Genomic DNA, 20,354 nt, shown 5'->3' on the forward strand with positions numbered 1-20,354 from the left:
CATTCACAACCACAGAGACCATGTGGCTCTGCCTTTCTTTGGAAATAGGATTGGTAAGGATGATGGTGTAATTTCCTGTGTCTTTTTCACTTGCTTCCATAATTGTCAGTACATGGCCCACTTTGATCGTGTAATTGGACTCAATGGGTCTTCCATTTTTATACCTAGGGGAAGAAATCCAAGGAATCAATGCAATGCAAAAGTTGTGCTCTCATGTGAAACAATGCTTTGCCTTTGCTTCCCATAATTACCATTTGATTTCAGGGGTTGGGTAACCCAGGTACTTCACAGGGATTCTGACACGGTCTCCCACTATGGCTTCCACCAAAGATTCCATACCACTACCAAAAGCAACGAAAGGTTTCGCTAGAAGAAAATAAAATAAAAGCAATGATGCTTGTAAATGTCACCTTACAGTAAATGGCTTTTTGGTTTCGTTTCTTGTTTCTAATATAGTCTTCTCCTAGAGGTCACATCGTCACTTTTCTCTTGCCTTTGCATTGTCATTCCTCTTTCCTAAGTGTCCTCACACAGGCTAAGGAACCTCTTCTGTGCAGCTTTCTCTAAGTCACCAATGATCACAGAGACTCTTCAGCACCCACAAGGCTCACCACAAGTTGTTGTGCCCAGCACTCAGTTGTCAGAACCCTTTATTTGTCTCTATGCTATTGTAGCTTTAGGCTTAAAATACCAGTTCCCTCACCTCCTCAGTGTCTCTTGCCCTGACTTCTTTGGGTTTCAGGTTTGTGTCTTAAATATTCCAATTGGGATATGTAATGGGCCTCTTTAAATGGACATAGTCAATACTGTTCCCCAAATCCTCGTCTTTCCTCTGTCTTCTCTCAACAGTTGATGCTAATCACCTTCTACTCTTGATCATCTTCTACTCTTTTTCTTCTTATACCCCTCAGAATGTCGTGCTGATTGCACCTTCAAAATAGATCCAGAATCAGATCACTTCTTAATACCTCCACTTTGACTCTCCTGGAAGCAATTAGCCTCTTGACTGGTCTCCCTCCTGCCCTGACTTCTTTAAAGTATTCCCTAGAAAGTACAGAGTAATTCTAAAACATCATAAGCCAGAGCATTCCTGTCTCTGATGCATTCTCATCAATGAAACCCAAAATCCCTACTAATGCTGATAAAAAGAGATCTGTAGATCTATACAAATTACTGCAACTGAGACATTTCTATGGATACAACGGAGAAAGTGAATCATTAGGTGATTTATATGAATGAACCCCTCAGAAAGTGGTTGAATCTGAATTGCCCCAATTTGCAAAGTTTGTACTTACTCAAGCATGCTTTTCAGCATTACAGTACAATGAAATGTTCAAACCACCCGAGAGAGGAACACTGTACTTGGTATAGTAATGATTAAAATCTCAGCAACAACTTGAGATACTATTTAGTGTTGAGGAAAGTATCTAATTTTAGTTTAAAGTTGGGATTTTTTAACCTAAGCCCCTGACCCTAAAGCTATGTTCTTGACTTGTAGGTCATGTGTCTTTTCTCAAAAGCATCTTCTAAATGAGTAGCTCAAAAGCATCTTCTAAATGAGTAAGATGGCCTAAATTTGTCATCTCATTTGTCCAGGCACATAATGATTTCCAAGGAGGCAGACGTAACTTACCATAGACTCGGACAAATGTGCTGTTCTTCTTGGTCATTAGCCCACTGGATGCTGTACAGTTGTACCACCCTTGGTCACTCCGAGATACACTATCTATCGTCAAGGTGCTCAAAAATTTCTTCATCACAGTGCCAGGTGGTGGTTTTAGGTCCCGATTTACAATTCTCCTATGCTGATGCTGATGCTTAAAAGAAAAAGGCACTAAATTGAACTACCCAAGCCAACACCACTTTATCCAATAACTTCCAGATAAATAAAATCCTGTCTCTTGATGAACACTAATTAATGTTAGTAGCAGGGACTTTTAACATTCTATAAGCAGCAAGTCTATTTACATTCAGGATACATAAATGAAAGCAAGTGAATTGGGATTTTTTTTAATTTTTGATGAGAATAAGATAGATATGTACTGTGAAAACACAGCACTATGACCACCTTTTCAGGAGATGTGTACCTTGAGCCTCCTTTTAAAAACAAAGGGCTGTTGAAAACAGAGAAGTAACACAATATGGAAAGATGTAATCATCTAGAGAAAACCGATATTCACAGTGTGTTGGCAGAGCTACTAGCACTGCATCTTTTTCTAGATTGCTGCTTATAGTCTACAAACTTCCTAAAGACTCTGTGTGTGTGTGTGTGTGTGTGTGTGTGTGTGTGTGTGCGTGTGTGCATGTGCACGCGTGTGTGCGCGCGAATGACTTTATATTTTATCTGGTCAAGAGTATTCTTAAGCAAATTTTATTGGGATTTACTTTCAAAGAATTTAGAGGTCTGGCCTTGAATTGCTAATGTTACCTTTGAAGAAGGATACTCCCAGTTGAAGTCAAGCCCTACATTTAGCTCTGTTCTGGCTGTACAATTCAAGACAAGCTTCTCTCCAACAGACAGTTCAATTCCATGAGGAGGACTCAGAACCACATCATAAATCCTGTACCCTGGAGAAAGCAAATAGAAAAAGAAATGGAAACAGAAAAGAAACCTATGAATTCGCACAATTGTTTTTTAAGCCTCAACAATACTTGGTAGCTTTCAGGAGGGAAAAAAGTCTACCTACCAAGAGTTTGGCATTTTTTTCACTTCCTTCAGGGTTCTCAAAGATGTAACCCAGTGGGTAGAAAAGTCTGGGCCAATGGGGTCAGCTTTACTAAACTGCTTAACTTTCCATAAAATAGTTCCAATTCAAAGAGCTGAAACCAGGCAATGCTATATTAATTTTTTCATAAAATGGACACATAGGATAGTATTCTTTTCCATCCTTGGTCTCAGCAAGGAAAGAGAAAAAACTCCATTGTGCATCCATTTACTTGGTAAAAAAAAAATAGATGCAATTAATTGTCCTGCCCCATTTCCTGAGTTAATATATTTTTAATATCCTTCTTTCACCCTACACCTTAATCTCCAGATTTTCATGTAGAACACCACTCTGTCCTGTCTGGTATTAACAATATAGGAAGGAAATATCTTCTTACCTACAACCACAACGATGTACATAATAGACTGATAACTTTCATCATTAATTTTTGCTTCACAGAAGACCATGCCAGCATAGCTGATCATGTAACTGGGAATGGTAAAGCCAGTCTCACTGTCCCAGGAAATTCGATTTCCATCAGGAATGAATCTCTTTTCTGGGTACCTCTGGATAACAAAAAGAAACATCATGATAGTGATCATTATAGGAGATAGATTATTTTGAACAGTGCAAGCTGGTTTTATTCTCTGTCGTTTTAACACTTCCTAAAGAATCTTTACAGTCTATAGTGCATATGATATTGGAAACAGGCTACCCATTTTCACAGTCACTCAAAATCATGCAGATTTGTGAGATGATAGAAAAATGAAACTCACCGCACAAAGTGACACATTGAGGTTTGAAACGGACCCACGACATGGAATCACCACAGTTTTGTTTTTGTTTTCAGTGATGTACACTACTCCGTGTTGATCACTGACAGAAGCAATGAATGGTGATCTGTAATCTAGAAGAAAAAAGACTTTCACTGGTGAGTTGCTGACATAAGAGAAAGCCATCTTTCAAGCTCATAAATGCTAAGGAAGTAAGTAATTGAAACTGATGTCTTTCACAGGCAAAAGCATCCACAAATGAGTCTATAGGCATCTATCTGTTCCAATGGTGCACACGTGTGTGCATGTGTGTGTGTCTGTGTGTAAGAGAGAGAGAGAGAACAAGTCAGACAGGCAGAGAATATTAAAGACTATTCCCAGAATGAGATTGTCTTCTTTCACAAAGAGCATCAGCAGCAAGATGAATCTATTTTAAGAAGTTTCACATTTTAACAGAATACTATGTTTTTGTCAAAATGAAGAAACATACTTATTTTAAAATTAAAATGAAGTTTATACACTGAACCAATGAGTTTTGCAATTTTAAAAAATTCAACTTCTCTTTGGACAACTAATGAAAATGCTATGAAAAAAATTATGATCTTTAAATGAAAACTAATAATTTCTGAATTCAATTACTCATGAGAATTTATTATATGGCATTTTAAGAGTGTGAAGACTGCAGAGAAGTGGCTTTATAAAACAATATTCATGACCACATTTAAAGATTATGCCATTATTAATATCTCCAACAACAAATATTTGAAAAGCCACAACACCAAAGACTGAGAAGAAAACTAGATTTTTACTGTCACTCAATCATTATTCATATAATGTTAGCATGCTGCTGGAAACACACTTAAATCCCCAAAGATAGAAATGGTGTGGTGTGGCGTCATGCTAGAAATCTCAGAGATAAAACAAGATAACATTTCATCTCGCTATTCCCCACCTATCTGATGGAGTATTTTCAAAGGTGAAGAAAGAGTTAATTAAACCAAAGGGAAGAAAAGCAGCTAATTCCCTGCAACAGCAAAAGTTTGATTTCCTTCCCAGCTGGAAAGCACGGAAAAGCAGCCAATCTAGCCCACCACATGCCATAGCCATTATCTTATGAGACCAGAGCCCACTTCCTGGCTCCATCCATTGCTGGAGAGAATAGGGTCAAAAGACTAAGGAAGTTAGGTGGGGATGGGGGCAGCGGGGTAGAGAGGGACATTAAAAGACCTGTCTGCAGGGAATACTACATTTAGTGTTTTCTTTCCCATTGTTAAACTTCATGTCCAAAACCTTGGATAGCTCAGCTTAGAATACTGAGCTGCAACAGGAAGCAGAATTTAATGGTGCATCCAAGGCAGCGACAAGAGAAATAAGCAGTGCCAGATATTGTACTTCTTCATGCTGCCTACCTTTCATCCACATGTTATGGAATATTATATAACTTGCTTACAGAGAGAACCTTTGGAAGCTAAATTAACCCTTTGACATAAGACTAAAGCTATTCAGTAAATCCGTTCTATTTCCATAGCCCTAAAGGGGAAGTAAACAAAAGGAACCCAAACAGCCACCCATGCTCTCAAAATAAAATGTTTACTGTAAGTGGCAAAATGAATTTTCACATGTCTCCAGGTTTCCTGACTGGAGGAGAAGGAAGTAACGAGATATTATGGGAGAGGTTCATCTTGTAGTATTTCCAGGCAGGCTAAAAGCAGGAAATCCTTGCAATCTTCTAAGAAAGCCTCCTCTCCCAAGACTGCCAGATCAAAAGGGGCCAGAAATTCTCTACAATCTGAGCCCTTGTCTCTTTCAAATCCTACGGGGGGGGGGAGGGGGGAGGGAGGAGGAGGGCATGGAATTCTGTCTTGGACTGTGCATACCCTGAGCAAAACTCATCCCCAACCATTGTGCAATTCAAGAGAGACACAGGTTATTGGGATGGTCTACCCCACTTTTCCACGCACTGGAATGACACCACTGACATGTAAGTAGAGGTATGCCAGCACATCTCCACAACTGATAACATTCCTGTCCCTTAAAACTTGCTTCTGGGAACAACAACAACAAAAAGTAAGTCTTACATCTGGAATGCAAAGTTTCATATAAACAGATAAATAAAATATCTCTAAAAATCCACCCTTTGCTGATAAGAAAAGTCAGATAGCCAACCAAAATATGAGGCAGCCCATACACGCTTCAAAATTGTACAGGTATAATTATAGGTAATCTCATTCATTAAAACTGGGGCTTTCACTCAGGGTCTGATCCTTGAGGCAAGTGCTCTACCACTTGAGACATACCTCCAGCCTTTAAAACGTAGTGTCCAACACTATGCTTAAAAATTCAAAATATTAAAGAAAGCATAATTCATATTATAAATACTGACTATGTGTAACATTATGTGAATTTTAAGTTGGACTTTCTGGTGTGAGATTTAGACTGCAAGCCATACTGGGTCACAAAGACAAGAAATGACATCTCTCAGGGTCCTTCGGAAATACAGTGTTTGCAAATGAATGAGAAAAAATATTTTTATTAAGTGTAAGTAGGAAAAGGAAAGATTCTATACAAAATACATAAAACAACAACAAACAAAAACCTCCAGAGTCCTTGGCTGGTTTCCTATGCATACTTTCACAAACCTCTCACCCTGCTGCAGATAACATATCTCACCACAGAAACCTCTCTATAATTTACTGTCCCCCCCCCACATCTTCCTTGATTTCAAAGATTTCAAGGTTATTGTTGGTGGTGTCGCCCCCGGCCCCCCGCCGCCCCACCTCAAAGACCAGAAGGCTTTTTGTGAGTCTCCACAGCCAATGAAGGATCACCGATTTACCACAGAGAAAAGATTAGAGCCCCACTAACTGAGCCATAGACATCCTCCAGGGACAGACGTCCTCCAGAACCATCCATGAGTCATTTCTGAGGAAGCCTGGGGGAGGGGAGGAAGTATTTTGTATATTCCGTTTGGCCAACAGCCCTTGTCTTCGAGCAGGCCTTTTGTTGGGCAGGATTCTTCTTTGTGCCTATTGTGTTTTAGAACTGGTTAAGTGGCCATGGGAAATGCATTCTCTTCTACCACTTACCTTGAACATAGACATACACAACAGAGGCCACGTCGGTGTCTCGGTAGAAGCACTTGTAGGCTCCGGTATCATTTCCGACCACTTTGGGAATGGTGAGCGTCTTACAGAAGATGCTGTCGCTGCACTCGGTCACCTCCACCCTTTCCTCAGAACCACTCTGAGTGTTGGGCCAAAGCCAGTCCAAGTCCCTCTGTCCTCTGAAAAATTAATTCCAGGAAAGTATTCATGTGAAGGACCACACCATAGGGCTGGCTTCTAAGACAACGGAAGGTTTAGTCCTCTAAGTCATGTAAGTGACTCAACAGACAATTTAATCCTGGCAAGTTGTGACAACAGATGACCAAATGCCGTGGAGTCAGCCTCAGAAGTTACTGCTGGAGAGAAAGCCCTGCACTTTCTAAAACTCGCACATTCATTTCAACAAGTACTCATCAAACATCCACTATGGACTGAGCATTGCTTATAACTAAAGCCACAGCAGTGACCAAATAAGAAGCAATGCCTGAAGCCAAGCATCAGTGGCTTGTGTCTAGTAATCCTAACTACTCAGTAGGCTATGATCTGAGAACTGTGGTTCAAAGCCAGCCCAGGCAGCAAAGTCCATGAGACTCTTATCTCCAATTAACCACCAAAAAGCCAGAAGTAGAGCTGTGGCTCAAGTAGTAGAGTGCCAATATTGAGTTAAAGAAAGAACTAAAGGAAAGCGCCCAGATCCTGAGTTCAAGCTCCAGTACCAACACACACACACACACACACACACACACACAAAAGCAATGCATTAAGGTCTAGGAGTGTAGCTCAATGGTAGAGCATTTGCCTCATATTGCTCAAGCCTTGGCTTCTGTCGTCCACACTGAAATCCCAGTCCAACCACAGAAGTTAATGCAATTTAAAAGGAAGGTGCAAAAGGATGAAAGACGCACAGAGAAGGGGGGAATGTGCTAGAAGGAGGGGATTTGATGGCACTGGTCATTAAGTATATTGAGCAGACTAATGTTCCTGACAGAAGGGACAGAAAATGCAAAGGCCCAGGGCAGGGACCTTTGGGTATAAGGCGAACAGCAAGGAAGTCAGATTAACTAGAGCAGAGTGAGAGTAAACAGGAGAGTAAGAGATGAGGCTAGGAGAGAGGGGATAGAAAAATGAATTAGTAGAAAGCTCAGGACTCTGTGAGTGACTTCTGAAGCTGAGTCCATGGCATTCTGTCATCTGCTGTTACAACTTCTCAATAATTGTCTGTTGGTCTTTGTAAAGGTCCCATTAAAAGAGATTACTTTTAATGAGCATGGATCTACAAGACCTCAAAGAAGAGAGACAATACCAAGAAAACTGTAATGTTATTAACCCTCCATTCAAAGCGCTCGACGTTTTCATGAAATTATAGCTGATCATTGAAGTCACTTTCAACATGCTCCCTGCCTTGTTCCAAATCTAAGAAATGTTTCTACCAAGTTTCAAAAGGGACTATAGAATCTTTGTGGGTTTTAAGCAGCCTTAGATTCTGAGAATAGGTAAAAGGGAAATCAACTAGGGAACTAGTTTTAGCAAGCTAAAAACAAAAATAAAACAAAAAAAAACCCCAGCACTTCTGGGTTTCTTCCCAAGAGCTGGGGGATGGTGATCTACCCCTAATAAGTGAACCCCTATAAACAGGGACTTTCATAGCACAACCTAAAGCAGATTTTCACTATTCTGCTTACCACTTGGTATTGATTCTTCCAGAATAAAGCAATGGCAGTAAGCAAGCAAGATCCTCTGTGGATCCCAACCCTCATTTGGAGAGACAACATGGTCTTGATTCATCACCTTCTCTGTTCCTCAGAAACCTCTTGATCTTTCATGAATGACCACTACATTCAACCCCAAACTCTATTGGCTATCCTTGTCCACACCCAATTTTTCATTCTCCCCCTCCTGCTCCTCCTCCTCCTGTTCCTTCTTCTTTTCTTTCTTTTCTTTTGCTAGTAGTGAGGTTTGAACTCAGGGTCTCATGACTTCACTAATAGCTGGCTCTCTACCACTTGAGGCATGCCTCCACTTCTGACTTTTTGCTGGTAAGTTGGAGATAAAAGTCTCTTGAATATGACTGCCTGAGCTGACTCTGAACTGTGACCCACGGATCTCAGCTAGGATTATAAGTATAAGCCACTAGCCACTAGCAGCTAACGGCCTATTCTTGTAAAATCACAAATCAATAGATGACCTCTTGGTGGCAAGTGAGAAAATAGTCAACTCAGAACATCAAACTGGAGCCTGGGTGCAAGCCTGTGTAAGCAGGCTATTCACTCAGTAGAATTCCTGGATAAATTGAATTGCTACAACACTCAGAATTTACCATGAAATGAGGTTTTTATGAAGGGCTAAAAGGATGCCCAAAAGCCATTCTAAGTCAAATAAATTGACTTAAATCTTCAACTTTATTAGTATGTCCTCAACTGCATTTATTTCTTGTCCATTGTATGCTAGTGCTATGTGGGTGTGATGTACATGGACATGTAGAAAAATAGTAGAAAAACTAGCAGCAAACTATGGCATTATCACTACTTGTGGACAATTACTATCACACTGTTATAATTCTGCCCTATTGGAAATTATTTTCCCTTCAATAAACCATGAATTGTTTAACACAGGAAATGTGAATCTAAAATAAATTCTTACCTGCAAGTAATTTGAAGAGTTGTGTTAGCCATAATAGTAAGGATGTCTTTTTGTACGCTGAGGGAAGGTGGATGAACAGAATCATTAGGCAAACCTAGAAACAAATTAAATAATTTAGAGTTAGACCCAATAAGAAACACCTTCCATAAACAATGCATACTCTAATCTTTAAAAAAAAAGGCCTCTTCAGCAATTCATTGTATAAAACTGAGATTTTACTTTTCCCCATTCCCAGTAAAAGTTCACAAGCTGTGTCATAACAGGAAGAATGGGCAGATGGTCAGAAACCAACACAACAGTTCTGCAATTCATGGTGCTAGGGTGGAGTTCCTGTTTTCCTGCATTGCCAACTTCAAGGTCTTACAAAAGGATATGGGACATTGAAACCAAATGAACCTTCATCTGATGATCTCAGTCCCTTGGGAAAGGATGCACTGACATTTCTTATAAAACATAGGATGTACACATCTGACCAAATGCTGATTAATGAATACTGCTTAGAGAGAGTTCTATACAGCTCATCTATGTATCCTGAGAAGGGTTAAAGTGACTATGACCTTGTCTCGTTGTCCTTTGTCAATTTGTTGGTGTACTTCCTCTGGTAACTGAGCAGCAAAGGTTGAAAAAATGGCTCAGAAGATAATACAATAAAATGGGAGGATGAGCAATAGAATTTGCACATACACACATATTAATACACTTTTCCTCAGAGAATAGGACTAAAAATAATGTAATGCTAATTAACTACAGTTGAGGAATCTCAACACATTAATTACAGCTCTGAGCTCACACAAGAAACCTGTCTTTACCTAGAGGTTTAAGAAGCAATACCAAAAAGTACCATGGAATACATTCTCTACCATGGATCACATTATAGCAAAATAACTGAGTTCTTTGTCAACTAAAGATGAAGAACTATTAGGTGTTGAAAAAGCATGAAAGAGAAACTGTCCAGTTTGATAGACCATTAAGAGAGATCAAGATCTTCAAGATACCAGATTAAAAAGTAATTGACCTACTAGAGTTAGTAATGCACACCTATAATCCCAGCACTCAAGAAACTGAAGCAGGACTATGAGTTTGAGCCCAGCCTAGGCTACAATAGTGAACCTTGTCTCAAAAGGAGAAGAAAGAAATTGATGCTGAACAAGCAACCAAGCTTTCTAACCAACATAAACTAACAACACACAATTCCCTTGACCTAAACTGGTATTGACTTTGTTGGACAACTAAGTGAACATGAGCAAATACAAGCACACATGAGGCAGTATGGATAAAAAACACAAGCAAATAACCAGAGCAAACAAAGTTCATTGAATCTGTGGCTCCTGAAGAAGCGTTAGCAAATAGACAACTGACCACACATATTCCCACAGGTACAAATAGATGTGCAAAATAGACTGCTGGTATAACTAGATTTCTTAATCAATTATATAGTCTCAAGAACCATGGAAACTAAGAAACTAATTGACATCGATATTCACATTTTTCAGCAGTAGTTTTTCAACTTTCTGCTATCTTACAATGCATCTAGACCCACAAACCTACAGCATTTGGGCTCTAGGAGCAGTCTTGAACAGCTACAGGCCTATGTAGACTTGTTCAATTAATCAGCATTAAAGAGAATTATCTGACACAAGTAAACAACAAAGCAAACTGTTCAAAGGCAAGTCTTGCAATAATAAAGGAAAGGAAATGTAAAGAATTCATTTAAATGGATTGCCCTTTGAAGTTGACTGAGAGACTTTAGGTTCAGGAATATCACATGACTCTTCTAACAATCCAAATAAGATAGAAACTATTAATTGGGTATATTTGCGCGAGGAAAAGAAACAATAGTAAAATGAGTAGGTTCAATAAGGTATGTCTACCCTGCCACCAAAGTAAGAACCTTCTTTTTCTTATACTGCTAGGGATCAAACCCAGGGCCTCCACACACTAGACAAATGTTCCCTCACTGTGCTGCAACTCCAGTCTCTGAAAGATTCTTGGAGTTCTCTCATAAAATATGGTCACAATCATTTCTCACGCTAGACACCTTCACTATATAAAATTTTTTAAGATATGTTCTCCATTCATAGGAAGCCAAGACACCAAACAATTCCAGAGACACATTCTACCACACTAATCCATTCAACACGCTTATCAATAATGACTTCAGATATACATCTAAAGAACAACATTGATTTCTTTTCCCTCCATTAAGCTTCATTCATTTGCAGTGACAAGTTTGAGACCTACTCTTCAGAAAGTTCTAAATGAAATGCCCCTAAGAGGTACATATGCTACTACTCAATAAAAGCCCTTTTATGTTCAAATCTTATAACCAACATTAATTAATTTGTGCACTGTTACCCTTCCAGCTCAAAGAGGAGAAGGAAAAACAACAGTGGCTCTGTCTCTAAAATTTGATGGCACCAATTATAGCCCAATCCAATTAAGCAAGTTGCACACTCCAAGAGGGCAAGCTCAACTTCTATTCAGGGCAACCAGATTACCGTTGTGCTGCGCACCATGAAACACCCCAGCTTGTTTAAAAGCAACACGCTGCTTTGTGGGAGCTAGAACAAGCATGTGTTCCAGATTTTCACTCTCTCCCCCAGAAACCAGGAAAGCCCAGCCTTGGCAGGGACAAATGAGTACCCATGATGAGCCAAATCATTATCAAGAAAATACAATAACAGGAGCCAGATAATCACTACCATGTATGTCAGCATCTCTTAGGACATATGATTCCTTGAGAGTGAATATGATTGAAATATATGACAACAGAACAATAGAACTTGTTAAAATTGCTTTAGAAGTGCAGTGGGAGGAGAGGAGAGGTTGAGCCAGATCCATTTTATGTATGTGTGGAAATATCATAATGAATCCTCTTCGGTTGTATAATTAAATGCTAATTTAAAAATCTTTATAAAATCTTTTTAAAGACATGTGAGTCTGTTCTTTAAATGCAAGCAAAGTGTTAACAGAATTGTTTTACTGGTTCCTCCTCATCCTCCAAAAGTTAGAAATCAGTCTAGAAACTGTAGGTTGGGGGGAGGGGAGAAGAGGAGGATAGAAGAAAGGAAAGCCATACAGAGACAGATACAGACAGACAGAGAGAGAGAGAGAGAAGAAAAACAAGGGAAACAAGAGCTATGCATCCAAAGCTTGTCTGTAATCTTGAAAGGGACATGTTAAGTGAACGGGAAAGTGGCGCTAGAAGTAGGCAGCAAGCTCGCAGAAGTTCATGCAGCTTGAATTTCTGACGAAAGCCTCTATCTACCCCGTTGTTTTGATAAAGTGTCAGAGAAATGGAGACAAGTCCCAAAGTTCCCCCTTCTCTGAGAGGAGAGCTGGACAGGGGAAGCATCCCTCCATCTGCCTACCCTTCGAATAGTAAGTGGCGCGAGAATTCCATCTAACAAGAAATGCCAGGCAGGTTCCCCCAGCTACTCCTGCAAGAGCTGCCATCGGGCCACCGGCCTGAGGTTCCCTTCGCGGCTTCCCTTCCCGGGACAGGGCTGGGGTGATGTGCGCAGCCACACAACGTGTCACCGCCTGTTCTCGCCTGCGGGAGCATCTCGGGCCAGCCAGCCCAGGGCACCTTCCTACTCCCGCCTCCCCAGAGCCCCAGGGTGCCGGGGCTCCGCAGGACACGCTCCAGCCGAGCCTTCAGTGGAACGCCTGAAGCGTGGAAAAGGATCTTGATTAAGAGCCATCTGGGACCCCCCCACCCCCACTCCCGATCTAGCTGCCTCAGTTTGCCTAGTTGTTAAATGCAAGTCCCTTCCCACTCTCGGACTGCAGGACTCCAAGTTAGATCCGCTCCCCGCCCGCACCCGGCTCCTCCAGCCTGGTTCCTAGGAAGTGGGCTCTCTTACCCACGGAGTTGACCTGGGTCTCCACGCAGAGCCACAGAGCGACCGCCAGCAGCGCCTGGCTATCCATCCTGCACCTCGCGCTGGGCATGGCCCCCGGACTCTGGGGCGCAGGCTTGACCCGCACAGAAGGAGCGGAGATGGATGGCACCCCACCCCCCAGCCCCCAAGCCCCCCCGCAGCCCAGAACTGGGGAAGGCGCAGGGAGAAGGCGCCCCGGCCCGCAGGGCTGTCTGCAGACACAGGTAGAAGAGGTTATCCTGGCCGCAGGACCGGATCGAGGCTTGCAGTAGCACGCGAGTTCAGTGTCCTCACGGACGGAGGAAACGCAGAGGCTCCGCCAGCGCCCGCTCTCCCTCCCCGAGTCCTGGGACTCAGTGCGCGCGGGTGAGGGCTCCCCGCCAACTCTAGAGCAGGGGGCGGGGCCTGCGGGCCGGGGCGGGGCTGCTCTGCGCCCGCCCCGCCCTCATTGGTTGGGCTGCCCGGCTGCTCGGCTTTCCACGCCCACTACACATCCCCACCTGCCCCGTCCCATCCTGGAGCTCCTGACAACTGTGTTTCTGCTTGGAAAGAAACTGTAGCCCTGAACTGTCTGCAAGCCACTCAAGGTTCAGTGGGTTGCTTGGCCCCGGAGATCTTGGGGAATGTCACCAGGAGTACAATGAGGGACACTGTGCCCTCACCCAGCGCATCAAGGAGCTCAACCCTGTCGGCTGCCCTGCGGGTCCCAGGGATCTCCCAGCAAGGATCCCAGGAGCAAACAGGGAGGCGCGAATGTTGGGGCCCAGATGTGGGGGTCCCAAGCTGCCAGTGGCTTGAGCCTCCCTCCCCCCACCCCAACCTGGGGGATTTGGTTTTCAGGTGCTTTGGGGTAGCCTACAGGAAAACCTCCCTCTGAATGCCTTTAATGAGGAAATCCACTTGTGGTGTTGCCAAGGTTCTCGTTCTTTCCTCGTCCGCTTGGCAGCTTTGAGTGTTTTTGCAGCTATCTTCTGAATCCTTGAAGGCATTTTAGTTTTCGGACTTCTTCCAGACTCTGGCCCCAAAATGCTACCGCCGTCTCTAGAGAGCGCCAGCGTAGCCCGAATAATGATCATAGGAAGAGAGCTTGCCTGCTGCATCTCAGGACAAGGAACCCCTACCCTGACCCACCACGTCCCTTTTCAGAGCAAAACTCCAAGCCAAGACACCCGCCAGCCAAGGGTAAAGAGGCCGTCGGCCCTCCAGGACTTCACTGAATGGGCAATGAAGCGAAAGCTCCCAAACCCGGTGCCCCCAGGACGCCATATGACCAAACCTCTCAACGTGCTCTGCGTATGTAGACTTCATCTAGCGCTGTTGAGAAAGAAGCAGATCACTTTTCACGCAAGGTTGACTAGTTTACTCTCCACTCTTCTTTACGTCTGGAGAGTGACAGCCAATGTCCCCTAATTTTATGAGTTTTTTACTTCTCGGGTGTATCCAGATGCTGTGTGTGTGTGTGTGTGTGTGTGTGTGTGTGTGTGTGTGTGTGTCCTAGGACCTGAACTAAATCAAAGCCTGGGTGCTGTCCCAAAGGTATGTCTTTTTGGTTTTGTTTTGTATTTTGCTGAAGGCTAGTGCTCTACCACTTGAGACATAGTTCTATTCTCTTGTGGTTGTTTTTTGGGGGAGTGGGGGAAGCAGAGATTGTGGTTAATTGCAGATAAGCATCTCACAGATTCTCCTGCTCTGGCTTCCAACAGTGATCCTCCGAACTCAGCCTTTTGAGCAGCTAGGATTATAGGCTCATGGGCCACAAGTACCTGCTCCGGATACATTTGTTCTTTATTTTTCAACTTAAAAAATCATTAAGTAATTGTACAAAGGAGTTGACATTCAAAAAAGCAGTTTACCAATACAATGTATTTCAGCCATCATCATCCTCACCCATTCACTTTTTCAAATGACAACCTAAAAGACCATCCTTCTTTTTTTTGTCTAATCCAAACTAGATGCATTGTACATAGTTTAACATGTTGCTTTTCTTCCTCCATTTAAAAAATTTAATATGATTTCTCTTTCTCTTATATATGTAGAAGTTGGCTATACAATATTTTTAACACTCCCTGAAACATAACAAGTGTACACAGTTAAATATTTGGAGTGGGCAGGTCTTCCTTTGCAGAGGCAAGCATTTCTTTTGCTTTTGTTTTCATCTTTTGTGCAGGTTCTGGGGCTTGAACTCAGGACCTAGACCTTGTCCCTGAGCCTTTTCACTCATGGCTAGGATGCTACTACTTGAGCCACAGCTCCACTTCTGGCTTTTTAGGTGGTCAATTGGAAATAAGATTCACAGGGACTTTCCTGCCTAGACTGGCTTCAAACCATAATCCTCAGATCTTATCCTCCTGAGTAGCTAGGATTACAGATGTAAACCACATCATTGGTGCCAGGCTTTTAAAAAATTTATCCCTCATTTGTGGTAGATAGAATGTCCCTATAAATCTACAAGTAAACACACTGCGTGGTATGCAAGTGATTACAGGTGAATTAACTGAAGTGTAATACACCCTATGGAGAACTCAAATAGTAAAGTTTTTTGTAAAGACTAAGTTAAAGCCCAACAAAATCAGCACTGGGAAATGGGTACATACAAGGGGAGGGATGGGGCTAAAGGTGAGGGATAGAGGAATGAAGAAGGAAGTGGAGGAGAATGCAGTCAAGAATTCATTGCATATAAACTAAATTGAGAAAAGGAAGGGAAGGGGTGGGCTGAAAAGGTATGAGAATGTCAAAGGGAATGACACTGATACTGATAAGATGCATGGTATTCATAAACCGCTTTGTTAAATGGCAAACCCTTTGTAAAAACTGCTTAAAGATAATAAAAGAATTTTGAATTGTTATTTATTTACTTGTTTATTTTCAAGGGAAGCATTTCTGTTTATTTTTTACCAAGCAAATCTTATGAACATGCAGGTTTGGGTACATTTTCTTCCTCTTTTCACAAATGGGGAAATGATATAAATGCTGTTTGAGAGCCTACTCATTTCATTTTAAAGTACACATTAGATATCATTTCTTTTCAGCACTTTAAGCTTTCAACACTTTCATTCTGTGTGTGTGTGAGAGAGAGAGAGACAGAGAGACAGAGAGAGACAGAAAGAGACAGAAAGACAGAGAGACAGAGAGAGAGAATGAGTACTGGAGCTTGAACTCAAGGCCTGGGTGGTGTCCCTGAGCTGTTTCACACAGACTGGCACTCCAGCACATGAGCCACAGCTCCACTTTAGCTCTTGATGGTTAACTGGATGTAAAAGTCTATGGACTTTCCTGCCAGGGCTGTCTTCCAATGGTGATCCTCAGAACTCAGCCTTCTGAATAGCTAGGTTTACTGGCATGAACTCTTGGCTCACCCCATTCTTTTAAAACTCTTTTAAATAATATTCCACATATGTAGATACAAAAATATTTATCTAGGGCACTCTTATTTCAGGGATAGGAGAGGAAACTTAAACTTTTTCCTGCTTGCAAAGTCAGCAAGTAAACCAAGATTGGTTCTGAAAGTGTTGAATCTGGAGAGGGAGAGAGGTCTTGATTTGGGAAAGGTAATGGCTCTCCATCTCCAGACAAGTCTTCTCTCACAATGTTATTTACAATTCATGACACTTCCTCTCCCATGTCTTCCTTAAGAAGATAGTGTCCCTTCTGAATACAGATCAGAGCCTGCTAGCCTGGCTGATAGCCCCTTCAGAAGTCTCAGAGTAAATGATATGTCTTTGATAGCCACAGGACCAGAATTTGGCAGCAAATCCTGGTGAAATAAGCCTACCACATCCCCTCCCACATAGCACTTAGGGAAATGCCTTGTGTTTGGGAAAATGGCAAAGTCTGTTAAAAAAGGAAAACAAGGAAGTTCCATATGTAATTGGCCTCCTATTGTTTGGGAAGTGTTGCAAAAAAAAGAGACATCTTGGTGAGTGATCCAGTAGTGGAAGGTGGTCATCCACTAGCAAAGTGTCCCAGTGTGTTCAGTGTCCATGGATAGTGTGTAGATACATCTGGAGAAATCACAGAGAAGTGGCTAAGATCAGATTCTGGGAACACACTGCGTGGATTTGATTCCCAGGTCTGTCACTTACAATCTACATGATCATGACCAACTTGCTGGTTGTTTTTTCATGCAACATGCAAAAGATTATAGAAGTATCTTTTTCATAGAGGTTATTCAAAAGTTATATGAGGTACTCAACACAAAGTATTTGGAATAGGACTCAACCATTAGTACTCATAGGACCCAAGACACACAAAACTCCAAATGCATGCTTAAAAAAAAACAATGTGGTGTTAGCTACATCACAAAGCATGGGGCTTTTGCCTGCTGCCAGGTCTGTATTACAGATATGATGCAATCATTCTGCAGTATTTATGAAAACCTACTATGTACTGGACATTGTACTATATACTGGAGTAACAATGGTTGAACATAAGGACAACCTGAGGTGAAATGAACTGTCATCACAAACAACTTCGCCTAGAGCAAACTGAATCAGAGTTCTCTGGGGCTTCAGCTATTATTTGGGCTTCTGAACACAGAATGTACATTGGTTTATATCCAAGACACTGCAAACATAGCACTCTGATTCCCAAAGTTGGTTCCATCACCATATGTGTGTATATATGTATGTATTTGCATAAAATAATTGTATAAAATTACATTTTAATTCATTCTTACAATGTACATGGTCATACTTACCCCCCTTATATGCTCTTGTTCTCTCTTCCTTTCCTGCTGGTCCCCTTTCTCCCAAATTTGGACTTCATATCTTAACAAGTAAGTATTCAGATTGTCAAAAGGTTAATGACTGTGGAAGTTGGATGGGGAATACAAAAAGGCTCATTTCACTCTTGTTTTTGTTTTCACACATTTGAAGATTTCCATGTTTTAAAAAATTCAGTTTCAGCCATTATAATCAGAGTGATGCCCCATCCAGTATAAAGCCATCGATCTCCCCATGGTCAGTATCATGATAAACCTAGAACAAAAATTGAAGTAGCCGTTAAGCATCATCTTTTCATTTCAGGAATCAACTTCTTCATCTCTAAATGCAAGTAATAATTCTTCTCTAGCCTACTACTAGAATTATTATGGAACTCAAGTGAGATCATCTCATGAAAGTGTTCTACAAACCATAAAACCCTTTACACACACAGTGGCGTTGGTGATAAAGATTTTCTCAGTCATGTTTGCTCTCTGTCCCAGAAGGTATTTCCACAACTTTTAATTAGCTGGCTGATACCCACTTCCCATTCCCACATCTGAAAATTGTTTTCAACATCACGAATATCAACCGCTGGAAATTATTCCCTATCTTTTTGCATATACATATAGAAATATGCATGCAACTAGAGAAGCAATAGATACATGATTTTCTATATGTACAACAGAAAATTTTACACTGAGTATCTAGAAGAACACATCACAAACAAATGCCTCCCTCTGAGAAGTGGTTGAGGCAGAGACAGATGGACAGGAACTTGCACCTCTGCTGTGCATATGCCTACAATATTTTTGAAACTAAGAAAGTATCACTTTAATAAATAAACACTATAAACCAAGATCAACTCTCTGTTCTAGTGGCAGCTACATGTGAAAATATTGCCAATTATTAGTTACATATTTGCATAACACTTCCTCATATTTACTGCATTTAATTTGTTTCCCACACTTGTTTGTATTGTAACTTACCAGAATCTATGACTACCTTATCAGATGTGGGCTTCGTATCATGGCCCATCCTTACTCATAACAATTGTATTAGGGGCGGATGACAAACATGCCTTTTATTTATCATCATCTGCCCTTTTTTTACACACCCATATTTATTTTACTCCCTGTGTGACTTATATTTTTAACTTAAAGTGTATTATTACAATCAAGAAAGCTAAGTCTGGGGCTGGGAAGGTGGCTTAGTGATAGAGTGCTCGCCTTGCATGCATGGGGCCCTGGGTTCGATTCCTCAGCACCACATAAGCAGATAAAGCCGAAAGTGGTACTGTGGCTCAAGTGGTAGAGCACTAGCCTTGAGCTGAAGATCTGAGGGACAGTGTCCAGGCCCAGCCACGACTGACCCAAAAAAAAAAAAAAAGCTAAGTCACCTCAAAGTTGGGCCTGCCTTAGATGCTTTCATCAATGTTCAATTTCATTCATGATGTCTCTCATTCTAATAGCTACAAAAGATTTCCCATTCTCTTTGTGAAGCAGACTACACAGCTCTTCATCGCTTGCTACTTCTAAAGGAAAAGTACCAGTTACTATAAATGTATGTGCCCAAGATCCCTCCTCCAAACTCTCTGACATAGTTTCTTGGAACATATCACACAAGGATAAGTTAAAGTTATATAAAAGATGCAGAAGTTGAATGATTAGCTGAAAATCTATGCAGCACCAGAGAAAGATGCCAGAAAACAATAGAAGTAGCAACACTTGTTGCACATATCATTTGAGTACAGACTGTTTTGAAGGCCCCTTTATTCTTGGCCTCATTCTCACAGTGAGCACTACTAGCAATCCTTCAAACGAAGAGATTATCTGTTCTTAATGTAAGAATATGCTCTTTTTGCCTTTCTAAATGCCTTGTGAGCTAAACAATGTTAAATTTGTTTGAAATTAATGCAAACTTTTGACCATTATTCAGCACATGTGACGAAAACAAGACCCTCTACAATTTAAAGTAATAATAATAATTAATATTATTATTATTATAAAAGGATATTGAAGAGACACTTGTGTGTGAAGTATTATCCTTGGAGTACCTTATTTAATATGCATAATAATAGAGATAATTCTGTAATTATTCTCATGTAATGGAAGGGTCAGGTTTAGAAGGTTTAAATGACTTTCTATTATCTCACAACTATATGTGATCATTTCAAGTTTTAATTAGAGAAAGATAATGATAATTATGCATGCAAGGTAGACCCCCTTCAGGCACATGCAAAGTCTTGTCTCATTCAAGACATGATACTAAGTTTATGCCATTGGCTTCCTCTATCTCTTCATGATGATCAATTCTATTTTCCTAGATATATGAATAGCCAAGCATGCTTAAGGAGAGGCACTCTGAGAGGCTGATCAAGGATGAAGGGAAGCCAAGTAATTAAACCTTTTTTTTACCCCATCCCAGGAAATCCCAGTTTCAATGAATCTTTCCCTTCTACTTAAATTTCAAACCACTGATTTCTCCAAAGAAAGAAAAGCAATTGCTTCTATATACATGATCTCTTACACATTTTGCACAGCTCTTT

At 41.2% G+C, this 20,354-nt stretch overlaps 1 protein-coding gene across 1 annotated transcript in view; it reads right to left on the reverse strand.

The window, feature by feature from the left end:
• Positions 1–13,210, reverse strand: part of Kdr (kinase insert domain receptor) — a 44,881-nt gene extending 31,671 nt beyond the window's left edge. The window contains exons 1-9 of the mRNA XM_013009115.1: positions 13,089–13,210; positions 9,223–9,316; positions 6,565–6,761; positions 3,482–3,612; positions 3,103–3,271; positions 2,429–2,568; positions 1,634–1,817; positions 252–366; positions 1–164 (exon numbers count right to left, since the gene is read on the reverse strand). Of these exons, the coding sequence (XP_012864569.1) occupies positions 1–164; positions 252–366; positions 1,634–1,817; positions 2,429–2,568; positions 3,103–3,271; positions 3,482–3,612; positions 6,565–6,761; positions 9,223–9,316; positions 13,089–13,176 (1,282 nt within the window). The 5' untranslated portion in view covers positions 13,177–13,210. The remainder of the gene's footprint in view (positions 165–251; positions 367–1,633; positions 1,818–2,428; positions 2,569–3,102; positions 3,272–3,481; positions 3,613–6,564; positions 6,762–9,222; positions 9,317–13,088) is intronic.
• Between the last annotated feature and the right edge of the window lie 7,144 nt (positions 13,211–20,354).

This window comes from Dipodomys ordii, unplaced genomic scaffold (assembly GCF_000151885.1).
Source record: "Dipodomys ordii isolate 6190 unplaced genomic scaffold, Dord_2.0 Scaffold8, whole genome shotgun sequence".
NCBI classification, from domain to species: Eukaryota; Metazoa; Chordata; class Mammalia; order Rodentia; family Heteromyidae; genus Dipodomys; species Dipodomys ordii.